Raw genomic sequence first — 24,604 nt, 5'->3', positions numbered from 1 at the left:
CATATAAATGCAAGAAAATGTAAAAATAAATACATAAAGTCCCCTTAGTTGGTAATTATTTGGCTTACTTGCCAACAAGTGAAAGGTTGTGAATTCATACAAATCCACTGAAGTAAAGAACTGAGGTAACGAACCTCTTATTTTCCTTTAGGTTGGCCACTTTACCACTACCATTTAGATATTGGCATTTTATGGATTGTTTTTCCTAGCAGTGGTTTTATGATTACTGAATTTCTTACAAATGCATGTAGCTATCCATATCTATCATCTATCTACAGTATCTATCTATCTATCTATCTATCTATCTATCTATCTATCTATCTTCTATCTATCTATCTATCTATCTATCTATCTATCTATCTATCTATTTGCAAATGTAAACAGGGGCCTATGTTCATAGGAAGGAGTACTGTTTTTGTGTTGACGTTCGATATGCACTTAGTGGGAATTGAATGTGGTATTAAAGTTTCTAGGACAGCTAGTGGCCTAATGATTGGATAGAGGAAGGGGAGCCACTCCAGGAAGCATGGCAAGCAGCAGCCACTCTTCATCTTATTGCAACGTGGAAAACCCTTCTACGAAGCAGAAAAGATAGACTACAGCATGAGCCACCTTTTTCAAACATAACAAAATAAGGTAAGCAGCAGGCTGCCCCTGCCCAGCATGCATGCATACGCACAGTGTGGAAGAAACCCTGCCTTTTTCCTAACCTTTCTTAAAAACATTTATAGAGGTTGGCACAGACCTCTATAAAAAGCCTTTCAAGAACGGTTATGGCCTCCATGATCTCTCTCCTCTCCTACCATCTGTAGCCTCTTCCTTTGGATCCCACACATCAGTCCCCACATAACAGCACTGTCATTATGCACGACAACTGGGAACTCCTAACTATGCCTAATACAGTGGTACCTCGGATTACATACGCTTCAGGTTACATACGCTTCAGGTTACAGACTCCGCTAACCCAGAAATAGTACCTCAGGTTAGGAACTTTGCTTCAGGATGAGAAAAGAAATCGTGCTCCGGCGGCGCGGCAGCAGCAACAGGAGGCCCCATTAGCTAAAGAGGTGCTTCAGGTTAAGAACGGACCTTTGGAACGAATTAAGTACTTAACCCGAGGTACCACTGTATACTCTTTTAATGCAAGCATTGCATCCTTTCTGGTTTGTGCTCTGGTAAGAGCACTGTATTTTCTGCCTTGTTCCATCACAGTAAACGGAACAGCCCCCTCTAGCATTGTATGTGCAAAGTTGTTCAAGGTGAACAGCAGGTGCGAGAGTTGTTGCGGACTTCAGAACTGCTGGGTCTGTGAGGAGGAAGAAATACATACTTTGTTTTATCAACAGTTTTTTATTTTACTGAACTTTCTAAAAATGCAAAAGCGTAGTCAAACGATACAAACTAAATCAAGATATGTTCTATGCATACAATCAAGTGGGAGATGGGGAAGGCGGGGGAATGGCTAGATCTATACGAGTCCACGCATCAGGGAAATTCTTATCTTTCCTAGGTTTAAAGAATGTCACCTTCTTATATGCCACCAACTGAGGGGAATAAAGGAAACACACACACATTCTTAACTAGGGGAGGAATGGGGCCCTTTATATGTCCAGCTGTCCTCTGACAACAACAAATTGTCGCTGTTTTTTGTGTTGAATATATGCTATATGGTAATTTATGGACCTAATAGGTATCTAAAGCCATTTGCACATAACAAAATATGTATTAAATCATGCAGAATGTAAAAGGGTACCCCTACCCGTACGGGCCAGTCGTGTCCGACTCTAGGGTTGTGCGCCCATCTCACTTAAGAGGCCGGGGGCCAGCGCTGTCCGGAGACACTTCCAGGTCACGTGGCCAGCGTGACGAAGCTCCTTTGGCAAGCCAGCACCAGCGCAGCACACGGAAACGCCGTTTACCTTCCCGCTATAAAGCGGTACCTATTTATCTACTTGCACTTAGGGGTGCTTTCAAACTGCTAGGTGGGCAGGAGCTGGGACCAAAAGACGGGAGCTCACCCCACCGCGGGGATTCGAACCGCCGACCATGCGATCGGCAAGTCCTAGGCGCTGTGGGTAAAACCTCACCTGCGTCCCTTCATGCAGAATGTAGGCACCCTATATATAGAAATGAGCAAACCAGTGAGCAGGCTAGCAGGCGTATAGCATTGGAGCCTACACAACACAAAGCACTGTTGCTGGTTTTATTTACAGCTTGTTGATTTTATTTGTTTTTTATCTTATATTTTATTTGTTTTGTTTGATTTTATTTGTTTTTTATCTTATATTTTGGAAATATACATCCAGGGTTTTTTTTTCTTCCTTTAGCTTGTTCAGTTTATACGTAAATCCGGCACACACCCACACTTAAGCATTACCCGGCTGTTTGCTCCAGTCTCCCTAACAGCGTGGGCAATCCCAGTGGGCAGTTTTATGGCGCCCTTCTGGCCCCGCTAAATCTTCCTTGTGCAGATCCCCAAAATTTGGCTTGTTCCTCTCAAGACATTTCCCCACAGACGCCTTTCTCCCCGCTTGGGGTCTCCCCCTCGCCCCTCCTGGGAATGCATTTTCCACTAGCATTTCCAGGCAAGATGTGGGTCGCCTTCATCCAGGCACAGAAAGTGGGAAGGGGCCCGGCCGGGGAAACACAAAAGCCGGTTCGTCTTGCCGCGCGCAGAGAGAATGAGGGAAAACTATCTCCGCAATAACTTATTTGCTCCCTCTCCCCTGCGTCAAGCTCCATCTCCAAGACAGGACGGGGGCGGGGCAAGGAGCAAGGCAGAGGCTTTGCTCTGGAGGACACCCTATTTCCCCCCTCCCTTTCCTCCAATTTCCTTCCTCTCTAGGAATCCGCCTCTTTCGCTTCTTTTAACCCTCTGTGAGCCAAAAGCGGCGAACTCTCTCTGCCACTTACTTTCCAAGCAAGCGGGCGGGTGCATTCGCAGGGATACCGGAAGCGGAGGCAACGCGGGGCGGAAGAGGAGTGGGAAGCCTGCAGGGGGCGTGGGCTGGGGGCGGAGGGTTGAGTGAGTAGATTAGGGCAAGGGAAAGCAAGCCGCAGGAGCGTGGCCGGTAAGCGAATTTAGGGCTGTATTTATTTGTGTATTTGTATGTATGTGTGCCTTAACTTCGGATTTTCCCAGGGATCAGGGGAATCCGAATTGACTGTAAAAATAAATAAATGCCATAACAGAAAACCATGAGGTTGGATGCTGCATCAGGGAAACGTCACGTGGAGGACACCCACAAAACTGAGGCTCGGGCAGCCTCCAGAGCACCGTCAATGCACACGAAAGCCCCGGGTGGATAAGCCCCATGGGAGTCCCTTTCTGCATCGCAAGGGCGGGAGGGGGGAGGAGACATGAATCATTGTAACGAGTGAAAGAAAAACCAGCCCCCTTTTTTACCTGAATGGTAAGGGTGAAGGGTGGCGGGAGAGAAAGTAGCAAGGGTCTCTCCCCGCCCCCCGCCCCAGCCCTGACAGTGCACCTGAGGACGGCACTTCCCAATCTGGTGCCCAGCATTTCCCCCCATTCCAGCCATAATAATAATAATGATGATATTATTTATTTATTTATTTATTTATACACCGCCCATCTGGCTAGGTTTCCCCAGCTAGCATTTTTGACTGAAGTTTCATTTTATAGATTTAATTGATTCTTTTTTATTGTATGTTTCTAAACAGCTTAGCGACTATTGAAGTTAAGCGGTGTGCAAGTTGTTTAATTTAAATAAATAAGAAACTTAGGAAGCCACCTTAGACTGACACTGTGTACACACTCTTGTTTCCTTCTGCTCCAGTGCACCCACACCACTGGTGTTTGAAGATGTCTGTACATGTGACATCATCCACACAATCCTTATCCTGCAGTTTCTTGGAAAATAATTTCCAGCTTCCACCCGGTTTTAAAGTGTAAACCGCAATTGTTTTGCGGTTAAGCTGAGGTGTGTACGTTGCAGACCGCTGTTGCACAGGTGCGGATGACAGCACATGCACAGATGGCAGCCTCATGAATAGGAGTTGTGGGGTTGCTTTATGAAAAAGACAATGGTGCATTGGGTGAAGACATCCCTGCCCCCTCTCTGCTGTGTACAACACCATGCAAATGTGACTTGAAGTGCAGGCTAGATCAGACCATAAGTCTAGCCTAGATCAGACCATAAGTCCATCTAGCTCAGTATTATCTATTCAGACTGTCAGCAGTTCTCCACAGTTTCTGACAGGTGACATTCCCAGCGCTATCTGGAGATGCCAGAGACTGAACCTAAGGATAAAAAGATGCTCCTCCACTGAACTATGGCCCTTCCTCTAAGAGGAACTCCAAATGGTTTGTGCGACAGTCCCCGTCATCCTTGGCCATGCATTCTTGGGCTTTTGGGAAAGGCCTGTCTAGGTCTATGTTGTGTGCATAGTAATGTGGCATTTCATTTTAGGATATGGAGAGAATGTAAGGTAATTTGTACAGCTGGGTGTCATTGGAGAACTGCTTTGTATTCAGGATGCTTATAGCAGAGCGAAGCAGAACTTCTTACTCATTCCCACAGCTCACCCACCACTTTTTAAAATTAGTGTTTGTTTTACAGTTTCCTGTGATTGGAACAGTCCCAACCTGGCCTGTGTTGTCACAGGGGTGGTGTTGCAAGCAGGACCGCCTTGAAAGAGAAAAGAACTGCTTTCAAGACATCCATGGCCGGTGCAGCTGCTACTCCTCCTGTCCCGAAGCCCAGCACCTCTCATCGACTAAATATAAATGTTGGTGTCCTGGGCCACATCGACAGTGGCAAGACTGCTCTTGCGCGGGCCCTTAGCACTGTTGGTTCCACTGCTGCCTTTGACCGAGCCCCGCAGAGCCGAGCTCGGGGAATCACCCTGGACTTGGGCTTTTCCTGCCTCTGTACAGAGTTGCCTCCACACCTGGGAACCGAGCCTGGCGAGCTCCAACTGACCCTGGTGGATTGCCCAGGACATGCCTCCCTTATTCGCACCATTATTGGAGGTAAGAGGCAGACAGAGGCAAAACTGCCAGGGGTGGGTGGGTTGCCTGCCTGTGCTCTGCAAAGACTGTATACTCATTTACTGATTGTGGTAGAGGACTGGTTCAACCTCCTTGTCCCCCTCAGCTCAAAGCTCCCTGTCATTCCACCATTTACAGAGACAGAGTGAGCAAGCAAGCAAGCAAGCAAGCAGAGGCAATCGTTTGCATTTCTTCTTTCTGGTTGCTTGGCAGGACCTGCAATAGCAAACCTTCCTTGCCAAGTGGTTGGAGGAAGTTGCTGTGCCGCTGTTTTTGGAGGAGCCGTTTTGCCCTCGTGATGTTATGGTGGAGAGGGTTGAATGTGTGGCTTGCTTGCATGCCTGTGCAAGGAAGGTAAATTGGGTATGGGTGGGAGGACTAGGCTTTTCTCCCCAATGTGCTCCTGTTAGTGCAAAAAGATGCCCTCCACCACACACTTGGTAGTCAAATTGGCATGTGAGGTTCTTACTACGTGTAAAAGTGAAGCACATTTCTCTCTTTTTCAAAAATAGAGCATAGATGATGGCTGGCTGTGGATGATAAGAACAAAAAGCAATTGCAATTAAAATAATTTTAAACTTAATGTTTAATGTACTTGTATAGTTCCTTTCCTTGTACAAAATAGTGTTTTGTGACTGACAGCAAAGGAAATTGTGCCTGAAAGCTCTCCAGTTACTATTGTGAGTGTGTGTTTTTCCAATTCGTTCTGTTTGGCAGGTTTTAAGATGCACAGTTTAGGGTAGCATGAAAAATGTCCTGAAAGTGAATTTGGCTGCATTTCCCACATTCATTATTTGCAAGGTGCCCTGCTAAAGGCAGAGGGAAGAAATAAAGATAAATTGTTCTGGGATTGTGGCCTTGATCCAGCAATTTTCATTCATTCATTCATTCATTCTGCATAAAGTGATTAGTAAAGGTAAGATATTGTTCTGCCTAGTAATTAATATTGTCTAGAGAAGCACTCCTCAGTGTTTCGCCTTTGAAGAATTGTATTTGTTGTTGTGTCTGGCCTTCTTCATGGTGGCACCCTGGTTTTGGACCTCCATGCTCCTTGATACTCATCTGGCTCCTCTGTTGTAGCACTTTCGTTGCCAGCTAAAAACACGGATGATTCTGTCAAGTGTTCAGCCCTTTTCTGAAATTTACTCATCTGTGAGGGGTGATGTATGATTTGGTTTTATGTATTGATCTTTAGGGGTTTTTCTGCTGCCCAATCTGCTATTCCGGCAAGAGGGCAGGGTGCAAATAAATGTGGCACCTCAGTAAAATGTGGCACCTCAGTAAAATGACTACTTTGATCACGGACACAGGTGGAGCAACCAGAGATTTTAAAAATTATATTTCCATGCATATACAGGTTCTGGATGTTTGTTTGTTTGTTTCATTTATTAGTGGCTTGCCGTGAAAAATCCTGAAGCAATTTAACAATAAAAATATCAACAATAAAAGTTTATTTAAAATACAGACTTGGATAAAAATCTTCACTTAAAAGGCTTGTTGGAAAAGGAAAGTCTTCAATTGGTTCTGGAAAGATAATAGAGATGGCACCTGTTTAAAAATTATATTTCCATTTCAGTCCTGGTTCTGAATGACACGATCTGTTTTGCAATCTGTATACCAAAGCTGATCAGTGTTGTGAAACATTTTTGATAGGCACTTCATCAAATGCAGATTGCTGTTACTTCATTGGTGGAAAAAGGCCTGCTTAAATGCAGATGCCCGTAATCTGATGTGCCTTTTAGAGAAATAGCTTGTTTGGTTTTCAACGGGATGTCAAGATTGTTTATTTTGCATATAGAACTAAAGGTTCTTGGTTTTAAAAGGTTTTTGTGTATAGGTGTTCAATCACATTCTCACACAAGTTGGTTGAATTGTATGAATGCTTCTCAGGGTGGCAGTTTCTTTGCTTGAAGTTTTAAACTAAAATTATATCCGATAAAATAACATTGTGTCAAGATAGTTTTGCTAAATGAATTTTGTATAGCAGGATCAATCCTATTATGCTGGGCAATATCTGACCTTGTAGGTACTTTGCAAGAGAACACACTAAAACTTAAGGATAAAACTTTTATGTTTTAATAAATGCAGAATATTTGAACAGTAACAAAACAGAAGAGGAATGGAAGATGGAAGTCATATTTCATTCTCTGTGCTTACATTTTTCTTAGAGACTTTGCCCTTGAAAACAAAGCATATCATGTTTTAAATCAAAATAATTTTTTACCTACATGCTAGGAATAGAGAATGCTACAGATCGTTCCACCCCTGACATTTCTAAAAGGTTGGGCGGTAAGATTAAGTTGGTAGTCAAGGTTGGATTTAAATGGTGGGTTTGGACTCCAGTTTCCTCCTCACTGCATGTCTATCAAAGTTTTTTTTGTTTGTTTTTAAGATACACTTTAAATGGCCAGTGCTAAAGTGTATTCCAAGACCAGGCATGACTGTCAAGGTAAGGTGTTCTAGCCAGTCCCGTTTTCATAATTATTCTGCACATTCTTGCAAAATGTCTGCATCTCTCCAATTAGGTGCTGAGCAGTTTCTGCTAGAGTTCAGTGATAGGGGAAGCCTGCTGAGAGGTTATACAAGTTAATCTTTCAGAGGAAATCCAATCCCCATATTTTATTTTAAGGCCACTCTGCGTAGCAAAGTAGTTTAACAAGTAGCAGATTTTTTACTTGCTGATAGTTAATTTCATGCCCTACAAAGGGTCAGCGCACTAATACAGGAGAACATGATTACTTCACCTTACCCTTTCTTCCCTTCTGCCCCCCCCACACAGAGCACTGCCTGCGGAACTGTTTGTTTTAGGTTAAACTGTTTTTAAGATGCCCGTTGTTTTTGCTGACTTTGTATTAGCCGAGAGAGCTTCTGCAAGAGCAGATCAAGAATATATATTGCCTTTTGTTCTTCATGGAAGTACGAAAGCCGGAATAGACTTGCAGTGTTTTAATTCGAAAGCTCCTGCTTGATCCAGATTGTCTAAACCTGTGGGAGGAACGGAGACGAACTTGTAGTTTTGTAATTCCTTACACTTGTCTGAACCTTTGACCTTTTTACTTTTGACCGGAGCTTCATTGTCACCATTTGTCCCTGCAGCTCGTTTCAAAGACGGCTGCCTACAAGTGTCTGTTTCCACTTTGCTGCTGTGTTCTTTTAAGGAAGGGTATTAATTCATACCTGATACATTGAAGGGCCGAGACTTTTGAACTCTTGCAAGGGCTGGTGGGGAGTGGCGGGGAGGAGGAGAAGGCGAATACAGCAAAAGTGGATTTTGCTGATGCAAATAACTACTGTTAAAGTCATGGAAGATCAAGAAAATTGTGGAGTTATTACTACTGCCTCAGTTTTCCCCCTCTTATTTATATTATTTGTAAGATTACCATACTAGGCTTCCTGGTTCAGCCTATCGAACTGTCCTCCCTAATCAAATCATTATTGGCCTACATATCCAGTCGTTTATAATTAGGGTGTTAGAAATGATGGAATCGTCCCCCTCACTCATACAGAGAAGGGCAACAGCTGATCTCGTTCTTCTTTTGTAGTTAGCATCATGATGAAAATGGCCCATCTTAGGCTCCTTTTTTGCATTTTCAGCATAGACTAAATTTCTACAGGCTACTGGAACTGTAAAATATGTCTCATGGAGAAGGACCATAGCTCAGTGATTGAGCATCTGCCTTGCAGCCTTGCATGCAAAAGGATCAGAGCTGGGAAGAGCTACTACCTGAAACCCTGGAGAACAACAGCCAATCAGAATAGACAGTACTATGCTAGATAGATCAATGGTCCAAATCAGCAGAAGGCAGCATATCTATTGTCATCTGTAGAAAATGTCTGTGTGAAGAAATGGGCTAGCGAAATACAGTGCTACCTCGGGTTACATACGCTTCAGGTTTCAGACTCCGCTAACCCAGAAATAGTACCTCGGGTTAAGAACTTTGCTTCAGGATGAGAACAGAAATCGTACTTTGGTGGCGCGGCGGCAGCGGGAGGCCCCATTAGCTAAAGTGGTGCTTCAGGTTAAGAACAGTTTCAGGTTAAGAACAGACCTCTGGAACGAATTAAGTTCTTAACCCAAGGTACCACTGTATTACCTTTGAAAACAAAATGGGAAAAAATCATTTTAAAAAGGTCTGAAATTCTGCTGATGTGCCATTTGACATTTTCAAGGCGTTTATTTGAAACAAGCTCAGTGTGCTTCTGATTGGAGGCAGATCTATGTAGAGAACTGTTGGAAAAAAGAGAAATAAACATGTGCATTCCTCTGTAGGACCAAACTAGTTGTTAGGCAGCAAACACAGGACTTAAAAATGGAGTCACTGTTTATTTCCTGAAAAACAGTGTAGAAGGAGTGTGATTTTTCAGGTGAGTGATAGCATGTGTCCTTAATTCCCCGTGCCTTCTGCTTTTGCCTTCCATGTACCCCTTTCCCAAATTGACTTGTTCTCAATTCACTCTTTGTCATCTAAAATTGAGGAGACTGCAGAGGGAATGTGACAGCCAAGGAAGTGGTCAAGCACCCTGCTTTGCCAATTTTCTCTGTGGAAATCATAACCCACTCCAGCTCATGTTTTCTGCCAGTCGCTTAGTTCAGTCCTTTTTGCAATGAAACACCTCTTCAAGAGTGCAGTCCTAAATGCATTTACAGGGGAGTAAGCCCCAGTGAATGAACAGCAGTGAAACCTGTTTCTGAGTGATCACACATAGGCTTGCTCTGCTCTGTTGCAATCTTGTGCAGACACACTTTTGAGTAAGCAGGCTGTAAAATGCATTTCCCATTTATCAACACTTTGGTTGGGCCAGAGTTTCTGTTTTGCGTTTTGTCTGTTTTTAACTTGTAATACATATTCCTTGCTGCCTAAAACAAAAATGGATGAATATATAGAAATCTACTGTTGGCATTACTCGTTTACCTTTAAAAAGCATACAAAATCCCTCTGCTCAATATGCTAGTGCACAAGAGGGCAGTGTTTGCTTGCAAAGTAGGATCTTTAGGATAGATGTGTAGGGTAACAGGTCACTGAATTAGAATTGGGAGAAAATAAAATGAAGGGCTGCATAGCTTGAAGTTCAAACTCTAATTCCGGTTCTCCTTTTCATTGACCCCCACCTCCCTTACTTGATTTAAAACAAAAAGTGGAGAACACTCTGTCTGATGAATTTCCTCTTTAAAGTATGCTGTTAACCTTGTCTGGAGTCCAGGCACCTCTCTTTTCATGGGAGAAAGAATCATGTCTTATGCTTCATTATGTAAATACTAGGTAGTGTGACTACTAAGTCACTTCTAAGTCTACTAAGTCACACTCAGAGAAGACTAATTGAAATCAGTCAACCTAAGGTAGTCATTACTAACTTAATTCCGTTGATTTGAACATGTCCGTTATGAATATGACATAGTAGTTGGATACTACCCATCACTGTTGTGGTGCAAAAATATTTGTTAGTTAGGAAAATAAATCGGCTGCTCTTCTTTCACTTGCAGATAGGGGGTCAATATGTTTAATATGTGTTTATCTGAGGGTTTAATATATGTAATATCTGATTTGTGAAATTAGTGCAAGTTGCAGCATTTAGTACAGTACTGTTGCATGCATTGATGTGTTAGGGAACATCCCCTTATAGTCATAGCAGAAATAAACCAAAGAGAGATAATTAAACACCATAACTCCCAATTGTCTTCTGACTCTCCGCATCCCCTCATATTGCGTTTTTGGTTCTAAGCCCTTCAAGTAAGCTAGCAGAGGCAGAATTTAGGAGTGGCATGATGACTGTAGTGTAAAATATCCTTGGACTTCTTACATGTTAAAACCATGGGGGGGAAGGGAGAAAACTGGAAGATATATAAATTCACAAGTAGTAATGGCCCCACTCTATTCAGTTTAAGAAGGATATTGATGCACTGAGACCCATCCAGAGGAGGACAACAAAAAGGATGAGGGTTAGGAGATCAAATCCTTTGAGGAAATATTGAAGGAATTATGTATGTTTAGCCAGGAAAAGAGATGATTGGGAGGTGACATGATAGCCATCTTCAAATACATAGACAGCTTTGAGGATCTTCCTTACAATCAAGTGGTATATCAGTTTTATGAAATGAATAAAATAAATATGTGAAGGACTGTCATATGAATCAAATTTGTTTTCTCTTGCTGCTCCAGGGCGTAAGACTCAATATAGTGGTACCTCAGGTTAAGAACTTAATTCGTTCCGGAGGTCCGTTCTTCACCTGAAACTGTTCTTAACCTGAAGCACCACTTTAGCTATTGGGGCTTTCCGCTGCCGCCACGCCGCCACCGCCACGCGATTTCTGTTCTCATCCTGAAGCAAAGTTCTGAACCCGAAGTACTATTTCTGGGTTAGCGGAGTCTGTAACCTGAAGCATCTGTAACCTGAAGCGTCTGTAACCCAAGGTACCACTGTAATAATAATAATAATAATTATAATAATAATAACCAGTTTCAAAATACAAGAAAGGGTTTTTAAATATTTATTTATTTTTACTACCTGCGTGAAATATCTCTGGTTGGAAAATAATAATAAGATAATAATAATAGAATATAAAATCTTAGCTACAACAAAAAAGAGCACACTGAACACCCCCCTGTTTAAAAACTGAGAGACCCATACTACATAAGTCATACCAATGGTCTGGTTAAGCAGAAATTTCTCCCTGAAAAGACCATACTGTGCTGTTGGACACATATCTAGAGCATGGCCTCTGAAGCAGATCTTAATACAGTGGCACCTCGAGTTACAAACGCCTCAGGTTACAAACGCTTCAGGTTACAAACTCCGCTAACGTGGAAGAGTTACCTCGAGTTGAGAACTTTGCCTCAGGACCTCCGGAACAAATTAAGTTCGTAACTAGAGGTACCTCTGTATTTGTGTAGGTAAATATGGAAAAGGCCAAACTATGGGAAGAACTTCCTGATGGTATGGGGTTGTTGTTTTTTTAAATAGGAGAATGGACTGCCTTGGAAGTTGTTGGACTCTCCTTCAGTAGACATTTCTAAGCAACAGCTGGATGCCCTCTGAGGGAAGCTGTGGCAGCAAATTTCCTGCATCAGCAGGGAGACAGATTATATGACTTTTGAGATATTTTCCAACTCTATGATTCTGCATTTGTTGGTGAAGACATATTGTCTGCCTTACTACAGTGTCTTAAAATGGCTATTCCAGAAGTCCCCCTCGTTAGATTCATTAAGTTAATTTGTGCCAAGTGCAAAGCATATCAGATTGCACTAAGATGTTTCTTATATACTCCAATAGCTTTTAAAGTACAAACTGAGTATGTGTTTAATATAGTATACCTCCAGAATTCCCTCTAATATAGTAGTAATTATATTATTGTTATTCTACCCCCCCCCCATTACAGATAATTCCAACAGGGTCTAGGGCACACTTTTCCTTAAACAGAGTTTTTTAGGCAGAGATCCAGCTTTTTGGCCTGTTCTTATGTAGACGGCATTCCATAATCTGGATTATTTGTTGCTCCTTTTTTTACATTTATTCCAGATTGCCTACATTCTTGTTTCCAAGAGACCTCCATTTTGAGACAGCCATGAGCAAGCCAGGAAGAGGAGAATCAAACCTTCTCAGTGATAATTTTCAGTTGGCTTCTTGCATGTATAGTGTACCTTGGATTGCATCCTATAATGGAGAAAATTGAGTGAGATTCCTGCAATGAAAAACAAGAACAGCCCAGAGGATAGATATGATGGGAAAGATATTGTATATTCTGTGAGAAAATGTTTTCTGTGCTGTCTGTAAATTTCAGACTAAATAGCCATTTTGAAGTGCCGCTTTTCTAAACAGTTTGCTTCCGTAAGCATTACAGGCAGAGTAAATACCAATAATTCCCGTTCCCCGTGTTCTTATCTGCACTTCTACCAAAATGTTCTCGCGCAGCCTATCTAATCTTTTCAAGTGAACATCAAATGATTAGTGTTGGGTCCCAATTTGAATTATGATTTCTGTTTCAAGCCCAAGCTGATTAGTTCTGTGTTAGATTGTGACTATCAGCATTACCAGTATCTGGCGTGGCTGCAGCCCACCATAAGCTTATTTGTGTGTTTGTGTGCAAGTGTAATACAAACAGGCACATGCCTATGACTATTAGAAGAGTTTGGTTAGAAACTACTGTTTCTAACTATTTTAGAATTTGTATTTTACTATTACTGTAACATGAATTTTTGCAGATGGTGACTGATGTGAACTACAGGCTTTCAATCTTAGCAGGATTAGCACATCTCTTCAGCTTGCTTTCCGAAACACCCCCCTCCCTGCGCATTGATAGTTTATTGGGTGCAAGCCTTTAATTTGGTCTTCTTTGGGAAGCTGGAAAACGGAATCTCCTAAAGGATAATCTTTTCTGTGATGCCCCAAAGAAGAAGTTTTTATTCCTGCATCTGCTTTCAGGTTATTCTTTTCTCTGGCTTTAATGAGACATCCTTTGATCTCCGGTCCCCTAATCTAGAGTAAGAAATAGGCAATGTTATTGAACCACCTTTTGCTGATGAAAGCACATGCAGGCTTTGGTGTCGCTGGGGCTTTTTCATTCCAAGCTTTAATACGTTCGCTTGGAAGTAAGCTTCGTGAAGAACTGTTACGTGGTAGCGTGGTTAGCATCGTACTGCTTGTCAGGCAGAAATGAAAAGCAGATGCCATTGGTTTATTTAGCTTTGTTTACAGATGGCAACCAAATAGGCAGTGCTGTTTTTCTGGAACTCACTACAACCACCTCCCTCCTTCTCTTAGAATGGCAAAGGTGCCCACCTGAGAGTTGCTGGAACTTCAGCAAATTCCGGCTGGGGAAAAAATCCCTGCCCATCGGCTTTGTAAAGCTTTCTATTCCAGGCTTCTAAACAGTTCCTTCTTGGGTTGCATGAATACAGAAAGAATCTTCTTTTGTAAGAAGGAAAGAAGAAGAAGGCAGTCCAGCAGGTGACAGGGTTGGAAGATTTTGTAAACTACAAAACAATCCTTCCACACCCTGCTTTCAGTTAACCTGTGACACGTTGATGACTTACATGAACCTGTGCAGACAGATGGATTTTTTTACTGTTGTGCGCTTTATTGGAAGGTTGTTTTTGTATCTTCTACTTGAACATATGTGAAGACTTATGTTGTGTCTGCACATGAGCTTTGGGAAGCATGCGCATGAAAGAGCCTATTTTTTGTCGCTGTCGCTGTTTTTGTTCTTTAAGTGTACTTTCGCTAAACAAAGTCCATCCCTTATTTCCATGGTGGTGCTGCGGGAAGCATTGTATTTCACTGGACAAGACTTCAGAAGTAAGGAAAGACTGCTTTGGAACAAAAGAAAGAAATTGTGCTGTGTCTATGCATGTATGTCATTTACAAGTGGGAGCACTACAGATTCCTTATATTTGACAGCTTTTTTCTAAAGACAAAGCACAGTCTCTAGCTGACTGATGTTGTCATTGGGTCTTCCCCACCCCCATCCTCAGAGCAATTTTATCTCCATTGAGAGACCCCCTAAACCCGTTGGCAGGTCCATGGCCTGTGTTTAAATCTCATGCTTGGGCGAAATTCTAATGAGGGTAATTGTTTCCTCTTTTCAAGTTTGTGGTCCCCTCATTAAAGACCAATACGGAAATTATGCATTTCTGTTGTAAAGCGGGAGGTCACAATTACCTGAACCTGTGGTTGACTTTGGAGGATTCTGAGTGGTGTTCGGGCAGCGGTTATCCACTCTGACATTCTAGTATGTGAAATGATTTAAAGCGTGGCTTTTAAACAGGCAAATAACTACCGCTGGTATGCCTCAATCTGCTATGGCATTTGCTTACTGCTGTTGTAGCATCTTGACTACTATTGGAGAAGGGCCATGATGACTATGCATGGTTTGGTTTCAGTATAACCAAGTGTGGAATAGTGAACAAGGGTTTACACCACAGGGTTGGGCTTCTGGAGGAGTTTGTACCTACGTGTTGGTGTATGAATTATTACAGTAGGAGCAAAAGTGTGGAATAATACTGTGAATGAATGTTGAGCTTCTGTTGCATTTGGGTCCCTCATATACAACGACTTCCATAGTACTAGTGGTTTGATAGTATTATATTTTGCAGAAGCGCACAAGCTCCAAAAGTATACTTTTTATTCTTGTGGCACTGGATATAGAGAGGAAATGTATGGATGAAACAACATAGTATGCTTTTCCAGAACCCAAAATTGATTTATATGGTGTGTCCAAGCCAGCAGTTTCAGTGCATTTTGTTTCATTATGTGGTATTCCTCTCTGCGTTTCCGCCAGATTTGCAGGGGGGTGGGGCTTACAAGAAGTTAAAGTTTCAATAAAGCAAATACATTAATGCAAGTATTAAACCATTACAATCTATAAAAGAAACGCAACGTGGCATAACAGAAATGCAGAGAAGGTTTAGGAACTTGGGAACATAAGAAGGCCTTTGCAGGTCATTGATTGGATGCCATTGTCCAATAGTACGCTTTCCCCTGGGCCCAGGCCTCGGGTAACGGGGGCACCTGAAGAAGGAACGTGGTCAAACATTTTAGTTCATGAGCAGGTAAATGTGAAGGCAACTGGTTCTTAGGGATCCCAGTCCCAAGCTCTGTAGGGCTTTAAAGGTTGAAATTAGTACTTTGAAATGAGCCTTGAATAAACTGGAGCCAGCAGAGTTAATGAAGCACAGATATAATGTGGTCATAGCGTCCAATTACAGCTATCTTTCTTTGCACCATTAATGTTTGCACACCTTAGTTGGTAGAGCATGAGGCTCTTAATCTCAGGGCCGTAGGCTTGAGCCCCACCTTGGGCAAAAGATTCCTGCATTGCAGGGAGTTGGACAAGATGACCCTTCCATCTCTACAGTTCTATGATTCCATGATTTTACATACTTCAAATGCTTTCTCCTTATCAGTTCACATACTTGGATTTCTTACTTTTTTAAAACTTGAATTAGCATAGATTCACTGCTTACAAAACAAAAACAAAAGCTCTAATAATGGAAGATATCTCCGTAGTGATGAATACAGTATTATGTGGGGAAGAAAACAAACTGGAGCATGAAGATTGCTGTGGAAATTAAGTGCTTGTGGCATAGAGTGTCCGCCTCCTCAGTTGCAGTCAGGTTATGAAAGAAACCCTTCTAGTTGGATACTACTTAAGAAGCAGTGATAACACTCTAAAGTCATGTGTCCTACTGAAGTATCATAGGAGGAGTAACCGACTTGGATTCCTGCAGTCTTTTCCCCCTTGTGCTTCCTGAAAAGCCTCTCCAGAAGTTGGGGGATTATCCTGAGCTGCAGTGGGAAGGAGGAATCACCCAAGGTTGGGTGGAGGCAGCATGTGCAAGCAGAGCTTTCCTCATGCAAGGTGCTTCCCCCCAATTTTGGATGGTTCCCCTCTCGCCCGCATTGCTCTGTTCTCTATCTCATTCTGTTCAGGAGGTCCTCTGACCTTCTGGAGAGGCATTTCATTGGTGGTGTGGAGCACAGAGGGTTTATTCTTTGCAAATATAAGACATTTTTCACATCTGGGGGAGGGGGCTCATATGGGTCAAAATCTAACCATGCATGCCCATGGAAAAGAAGGCATTGTGCACTTAGCTCTACTTTCATCTCAGGGCCATGGGTTTGAGCCCCACCATGGGCTCCCCACCTTTAGCTCCACTTTGCACCATGGCTATAATAAAGTGTCTACAGCAATTCTCTGGGTTGATGCAGTACTTATGGGAAATGCAGATTGTGATCTTTTTTTAGTTGCAATATCTGCCAAGAGCCGCATATAGTCAGTCAAAGCGGAATACAATTAAAGCAGCAATAGAAAGGTTGTATGTACCATACAGCTTCTGGAAAACCTGGATACGGGGTTAAAAACCAGACAATTGAAAGCGGTGATGTGAATATCATAAAAACAATTTTTCAGAAATAATGTCTCTCTGGTTTCATGTAGACAAAGGTGGTTTCCTATACAACAACTGATATGAAGATGTTTGCATGTGCAATCCTCTGGTGAGGATTGCACATAAAAGTAAAAGTAAAAAAGTAAAACACACACACACACCAGAGTTTTAATTGCCTCTGGACTTTTATATCCTTGACCACCCATGCTGCGCTATTTTGTTATACTAATTAGCTCTGCCCTGTTAAGGCAATGGGAGATGTTAGAGCTCTTGGCTTTCACAGGAGGTGCATTCCAATTTTCACGAAAAGGTTTTGAATGATACTTTTATCTTGTCATGCATGCTGTGTCTGCCAATTTGATCTTATGAGAGGACTAGGTGCAATCCAGAAACTTCTCACTTGGCAGAATGTCCATGAAAGGCATTGGGCTTGTTCCATATTAAACAGTTTGTTGATTGCGGCTTTAGATCTTTATTAATTGAATTCCAAATGATGGGTTTGAATTGAAATTTCCCTTCAGGAAGGGAAAGAGAGTACATTGGTAGCAGTAACACAATGAAATAATCCATATTTTGAGTCCCATTCTTGGTATTTTGGAACATACTTTCCATCTGAAATCATGCCACTTTGATGGCTCTAGATGTTTCTTGCTTCTATTTATATTACAAAATAAACAACCCACATGTAATTGTGTCAAAATTGCTGGTTAAATAGGTTCTTTCTCTTGAATTTGTTATTCCCTTCCATAATATTTCAGTTCCTTTTCTTCTAAGTATCTGGGTTGTACAAGATCACCAGATGCTGCTGCTGAATCATAGATTTGTAGAGTTGGAAAGGTACCACAAGGGTCATCTAGTCCAACCTCCTGCAATGCAGGAATCTTTTGCCCTTCTTTCACTTGTGTAGGGCAACTCCACATGTGCCCTATGATATAAATACAGTGGTGCCCCGCAAGACGAATGCCTCGCTAAACAAAAAACCCGCAAGACGAAAGGGTTTTCCGATTTTTAGCGGCTTCGCAAGACGAATTTCCCTATGGGCTTGCTTCGCAAGACGAAAGCCCATAGGGAAATCTCCGGGGACAGCGGGGAAGCGCAGCGCGCCTTCTCCTCTGTTCCCGGACCTGTCCTAAGGCTTGCGGTGGGAGGTCTGGGAACAGAGGACAAGGCGCGAAGGGCTTCTCCTCTGTTCCCGGGGCTTGCGGTGGGAGGAGGGTTTTTCCTCCCCACCGCCAACATTCAGAACAGCATGCAGCATGAAGGCAGGCAGGGGGGACAAATTCCTCCGCTGTCCCAGGGCGATTTTAAAATGCTGGCGGGCGGCAGCGCTGCCGCCCGCCAGCATTTTAAGATCGCCCCGGGCAGCGGAGAAGTCTCCGCTGTCCCGGGAAGGCAGGCGGGGGGGAAGCAAAGACTTTCGCCCCCCCCCCGCCGGCCTTCAGAAGAGGTCGGGGGACAGACTGTCCCCGGACCTGGTCTGAAGGCGGTTTCCATAGGAACGCATTGATTGATTTTCAATGCATTCCTATGGGAAACCGTGCTTCGCAAGACGAAAAGACTTGCGGAACGAATTAATTTCGTCTTGCGAGGCACCACTGTATTACAGCTATGCTGCCATGGCTGAATCTGCATAGGATTGGTAGTTGATCACGGCTAAGATTTGTACACTTACATGCCCCAAACTGAATAACTTTACATATAGACTGGAAGGTTCTGCAAGATTAAGTGAAATATGCTTCATAATGGACTCATTTAAATGGTCTAAATGTAATATACAAGCTATGCTGCTAAGTTAGAAGCCTTACAAGAATAATTACAAAGCACTTAAGGCATTCTTAGTTTTAAAAAGGGTTATGAATTTTTCTTTGTAGGATGCCTTGTGGAAGGGAGTGAGGAAAGGGGGTGTTATTGGTTTGTGTTTTTTGGTTTTTTTTGTATTCTTGTTTTTATCATGTGTTTTGTGTTTTAGACTGTATTTTTATGTTGTGAACTGCCCTGAGATCTACAGATTAAGAGTGGTATAAAAATTTAATTATTATTAATAATTATTATTATAATTTGCTGTACAGTGTGTCTGTAAGTTGCTCAGCCTTTCCTCATTCAATCCAGATCCGATAATGATTTAATTACAACTATGCTACTGTAGAGATTTGGCATTTTTATCCTATTTTTCTTGTATATGCAATTTTCAGTGCATTTTCTTAACTCTACAAATATGTTATAGGAGGCTTAGAGAAGCAAACAGGCTTTTTGATGAGGAGAACAAATGGCAGGCATCTATTCAACATGATTGCAAGAACACTGCAAGTGCAAGTTTGCGTAGGATTTCCTGAATGCTTTTGTAATGCTGTCATAGTAGTTAAGCAATAAGAAAATATAGCAATTAATTGTTCTTAGTTCTTGGTTCATAAGTTTATTGTTCTGGCCAAAGGCCATGACAAACTTGTAGCAATAATAATAATAAAAATTGTACAGAACATCCATCCATAATACAAGCCAACATCCATGATGTAAGAGAGAGAAGATGTCAGAGACACCAACAAGCTTAAATCTAGCTTGATTTCAGATTAAACATCCATATCACCAAAACAGCTTACAGCGATTTTATCTAACTCATTTTGTAACTACTATTATAACTACTGAAGTACTTGAACTTGATGCTGATATGGAACAAAAAAGTTGCAATACAATGCAAGGACTGGTAAACAACTTTCTCTGATGTGATATTTGACTATAATAAAAGTTATCACAATTCCTAATCAATTTTGGGAACTGTAATCTTACCCTTCTTTGATGGAGCCCCAGGGGGTTCTATAGCTTCAGCAGGGTTGTTGCATCATGTGCCTTCAGCCCATGCCCTGGCCCTATAGGCTTGAACTAGGGGTCTTCTTCAAGTATTTGGCCGAAGTGATATTTTTCATATGATTTTTCTAAAGACATTTTAGCAGGTTGTTTCTTGCCTGCCCACCACACAAGGGTGTGGTATCCCTCTTTGGCATAATAGGGAGTGAAACACACAGATAGAAAATAAGCTAAGTCTGTAATTGACAACCCACCTGAACTCTTGCAAAAAAGTGGAAGTTGTGTAGCGAAACCAGCCTTTCAGTATAAGGCATTTCAGGGGATCTTGACGTATACATGTATTGTCAGGGAACTGCCATCAGAGCTAGAGGTGGAGGGAAGGCTCCAGAGGGATGCCGGAGAGGGTTTCAGTAGGGAGAGAGGCAGCCCATCTGCTGGGGAAGGAAATCGGCATAACACCAGTGGAGAAGGGGGGCAGATGGGGGAATCGGAGAGGAGGCTCCAGGACTCTTCACCGGAGACCAGCGGGGAGAGCACGGGTCCTCTGCTGCCCACACCCTCCCTGCGCAGAAGACTTCCGCGCGGGGAGAGTAGGAGGAGACTTGGCGTCAAAGAACTTATTTGCTGGAAGAAGTTCAAGAAACGCCCACTGACGGATTCTGCCAGCGACTGAGACAGCCACGAAGTGAAGGGCTGTCCAGACTGAAAGGGTTCAACCAGGTAACCTAGCCAGGAGTGGCGGCAACGTACGCACGAGCAACCCCTAGAACCATTACATGTATGATATATTGTACAGTGGTACCTCGAGTTACAAATGCTTTGGATTACAACACTTCGGGTTACAAACTCCGCTAACCTGGAAGTAGTACCTCGGGCTGTGAACTTTGTCCCAGGATGAGAACGGAAATCGAGCAATGGCGGCGTGGCAGCAGTGGGAGGCCCCATTTGCGAAAGCGTGCCTTAGGTTAAGAACAGTTTTGGGTTAAGAACGGACCTCCGGAACAAATTAAGTTTGTAACCCGAGGTACCACTGTATGTTGCTTAAGTATGCCCTATATCCTGCTAAGTATGCCCTATAGATTTGGGTGCATATCTGAATGTCCGTTGCCTGACACAGAATTTTGGAACCTTTGTTTGAACCAGCAGGGCAGTTTTGTTGTGACTCTCAGGAGGCAATGGCCTTAGTTCTCAGTAAGTTTTATTTTATTTTGATAGAGGGGAAGGAAATGTATATATTCTTGTTATAGTTTTTGGATGTGAATGAGTAAAATCTGTTTGAGTTGTTCCTCATAAAGAGCCTCATATATACCGGTACCCATTATAGAACAGAACAAAGTGTTCAATGAATGGGAAATATGAGACACTGGTTAAGGGAGAATGTGATTAAAGGAGTAATGTTTGCAAAACTAATTTAAGTAAATTTTAGGGGTCAAGCAGAGCATAGCAGTGTATAAAAAGTAACTGATGTCAGTTCAGCTGAAATGCCACATAAGGCTTTGCCATAGAGCAGTTTGCAGTAACCAGCTTGATGAAATCTTGAAAGTTGGTAGTAGAGTAAAGCACATTGATGTCAAATGCCAGTTTGCCCTGCAGCAGGAAAAATAATTAACAGATTAATTTTCCAAAAATAAATGTATTCATGGGCACACTTTTTTCCTCCTCCATATGGAAATGAGACTGCATGCTTCTTGAGAGTCTCTCAGCTGTTACATCTTTTGCCCTCTGTGCTTTTATGTACCAAAAACTTGAGCTTAAGCAACTGCTTGTTTCTACATATCCAAGCTCATTTGGTGGTTTCAGCATTTCATTAAAAGCGATCAGTACTCTTTAATTAAACATAATTTTATCTTAGCAAAGCATTTGCTGTTAGGGGCTGTTGTTGGTTTATTGAATTTGGCCCACACTTAGCTATTTCAGCAGGTTTCCTTGTCTGAAAACAATTAATATTCAACGATGTTCGAGTGAGTTGAGGAAGCAGGAATGTTGCTCCATCAGTATTCCCCCCCCCCATTTACTTGTCCCTTTTGGAAGGTAGTCAGAGATTCCAGTGGAAGCTTCCAAAGAGCCAAGGTCTTTAACCAATTCTGTTAGCATATCAACCTGGCTGACTGAGATGTTTAAAGGTCCTTGGATGATCATAATCATATTAATATTTATTAAACCACAACTCCAGTTACCCTGTTGTGATCAGTGTTTGATCAAGGGTGCAATCCAGATGGAGTCAGGTGTCCCTGTCTCATTGAAACTGAAGAATACAGGCACTTGTTCCCTGTAGATTTCAGATATTTATGTATTTTACTCTATGATCATATTTAATGATGTTTTAATGTTTTTATTGTACACCCCCATGAATTTTTAAAATGAGCTGGCGGTTTAGAATTTTTCATTTATTTATAAGAATAATGTAACTCCTGGACTGTACTTTGACCAGCTTTAAGAGTAGTAAAAAACCCTATTTTTTAATGTAGATTTTGTAGGATTGAGAAGTACCAGGTTGTTTGAACTGCCTATGGGAACTGACTGCTTAGAGCTCCTTGGAGGAATGAAGCAAGATTTGAATGAGCAGAGCACATAAGCTACAGAAGAGGGTTAGAGAGAAGTTAAATGGGCAGTTTGTTGGGAGAGACTGGCTGACACTCATATCTTGGCTTAAAATGAATGTGCCCCTTGACCAATGCATAGAACCCTTCACATCTCGTTCACGAAAGCTGGTGAACAATTGATGAAGTCTTCCATTAACTATAGTTCCCTGTTCCATTCAAACTGGGAAACTATGGCTAAGAGCTTTGGAACAAGTCAGGATGTTAAACCATGGTTTGAAGTAGGCATAATGTTCTGGTATATTCTGCAGCAGTTAGTTTCCTGGTTTGGATAAAATAGTTGATGGAACACTTTCTGGCATGTTGGCTCATTCCATGGAGGAAGGAATGATGGAGTTGTATGTACTGCGAAAAGGCTCGCCCATATTTTGGCTTATTAAGCTGGGATGTGGCTGTTCAAACATTCCTAGAATATCTGCGGCAGTTTTCAAAACTAGCTAGTTGTTGTGGCTCACAAATCAAGGAATATTTGGAACCATAATTATGTGAAGCGGCTGTGGATCTCTGACAAAGATTTCTCAGTCTATGTATGCATTTGTGACTTAAAATGTAGCAAGGTTAATAGTGAGAGTTGTCTCCTAACCCCTTTGGCCTTTTATTTATGTTTATGTGGTCTGTACTTCCTTAGAATATGAAGGCAGACAATAGGGTTTGTTTATGTAACTAGTTACTGTATTTTGTTATGCTTCTGTTTATTGCTTTATTTTTCCTCCTTTATAAAGTGTATTGGATCGTTCACCTCTCATATATTGTTCAGTTGTTCCCTTTGTTCTTCCCCTTGCTTGTTGCTGTACACACCAGAGAGGGAGTGGAGATGGTTTTACCTGAAGCCCATTAACAGTTTGGTTTCCCTGCCCCAGGTGGCGCTGTGGTCCAAACCACTGAGCCTCTTGGGCAGGGGTCAGCAAACTTTTTCAGCAGGGGGCCAGTCCGCTGTCCCTCAGACCTTGTGGGGAGCCGGACTATATTTTGGGGAAAAAATGAACAAATTCCTATGCCTCGCAAATAACCCAGAGATGCATTTTAAATAAAAGCACACATTCTACTCATGTAAAAACATGTTGATTCCCGGACCATCTGTGGGCCGGATTTAGAAGGCTATTGGGTCGGATCCGGCCCCCGTGCCTTAGTTTGCCTACCCATGCTCTTGGGCTTGCCAATCAGAAGGTCAGCAGTTTGAATCCCTTCGATGGGGTGAGCTCCCATTCCTCTGTCCCAGCTCCTGCCAGCCTAGCAGTTAGAAAGCATGCCAGTGCAAGTAGATAAATAGGTACCGCTGTGGGGGGAAGGCAAACGGCATTTCCACACGCTCCGGCTGCCATCACGCCAGAAGTGATTTAGTCATGCTCGCCACATGACCTGGAAAGCTGTCTGTGGACAAATGCTGGCTCCCTTGGCCTGGAAGCGAGATGAGCACCGCAACCCCAGAGTCGCCTTTGACTGGACTTAACCATCCAGGGGTCCTTTACCTTTACCTTCCCTGCCCCTGCAACCTCCCGTACTCCTATTCATGAAGCTGCCATCTGCATGTGCACAATGACTGTCTTAGATGTATAGCTTAACACAGAATGAATGTGACTTAGGTTTTCCTTTCAGATTGAAGCTGTTTTGAGGGGAAGAACACCAAACAGTGCAGTATTTCTTAAGAAACTACAGGATAAGTATGTATAGTGGGTAATGTGTGTACCGTACATGGATTCAAAAGGCATCAGTGGGAGTGCCCTGGACCCAGTGTAAAAGGTAACGTGTACAGAGCCATAGTATTCTCACAATAGTAAACTTGCCAGAGTTCTTGCAGAAGCCATTATTATTAATTCTGTTTTAGAGCCATTTTAGAAGATGGACGCAATACATTCGAAAATTCTCCTGCTTAAACCCTGTTATAAAGAGGCACGTGCTGCTACCTTCCTTGCAAGGCACGGCAGGCTGCTTTTGTGCAGCTGACTCGCAGGTAGAACTGCCAGTACAATTTTCTAAGTGTTTGGTCTGAACATGTGAGAATGCAGAAGCAGGCCTGAGTTTTCTCCATTCTAGTAACCAGGTTATGCCAAATCTGAGCTGTGGGTAAGAGCGTGTGCAAGCAAGAGCTCACCCGAAATGGCGCAAAAAGAAAATGTATTTTCCAACTAACCGTACAGCTGATAATACAAACAGTTTGGGACTTGCTGGAACACACGTGAACAAGCAACAACATGAGCAGAGACAAAGACATTGGGGAAATTTATTATTTCTGTCTCTGGAGTGTCAGGAGAGGGTCTGGCCAGCAGAGAAGGGACTCAGCCAGTCTTGTGGAAATTTACTCTACT

General features: G+C 42.5%; 1 protein-coding gene across 2 annotated transcripts in view; it reads left to right on the top strand.

The window, feature by feature from the left end:
- Positions 1-2,966: 2,966 nt before the first annotated feature.
- Positions 2,967-24,604, top strand: part of EEFSEC (eukaryotic elongation factor, selenocysteine-tRNA specific) — a 170,053-nt gene continuing 148,415 nt past the window's right edge. For both annotated transcript variants that reach the window (XM_081900475.1, XM_081900476.1), the window contains exons 1-2: positions 2,967-3,071; positions 4,584-4,996. In XM_081900475.1, coding sequence (XP_081756601.1) covers positions 4,687-4,996 — 310 coding nt within the window. In that variant the 5' untranslated portion in view covers positions 2,967-3,071; positions 4,584-4,686. The remainder of the gene's footprint in view (positions 3,072-4,583; positions 4,997-24,604) is intronic.

This window comes from Podarcis melisellensis (assembly GCF_964234715.1).
Source record: "Podarcis melisellensis genome assembly, chromosome: 2".
NCBI classification, from domain to species: domain Eukaryota; kingdom Metazoa; phylum Chordata; class Lepidosauria; order Squamata; family Lacertidae; genus Podarcis; species Podarcis melisellensis.
The sequence above is the reverse complement of the archived record's forward strand: the minus strand, read 5'-3'. Positions and strand labels throughout refer to the sequence as shown.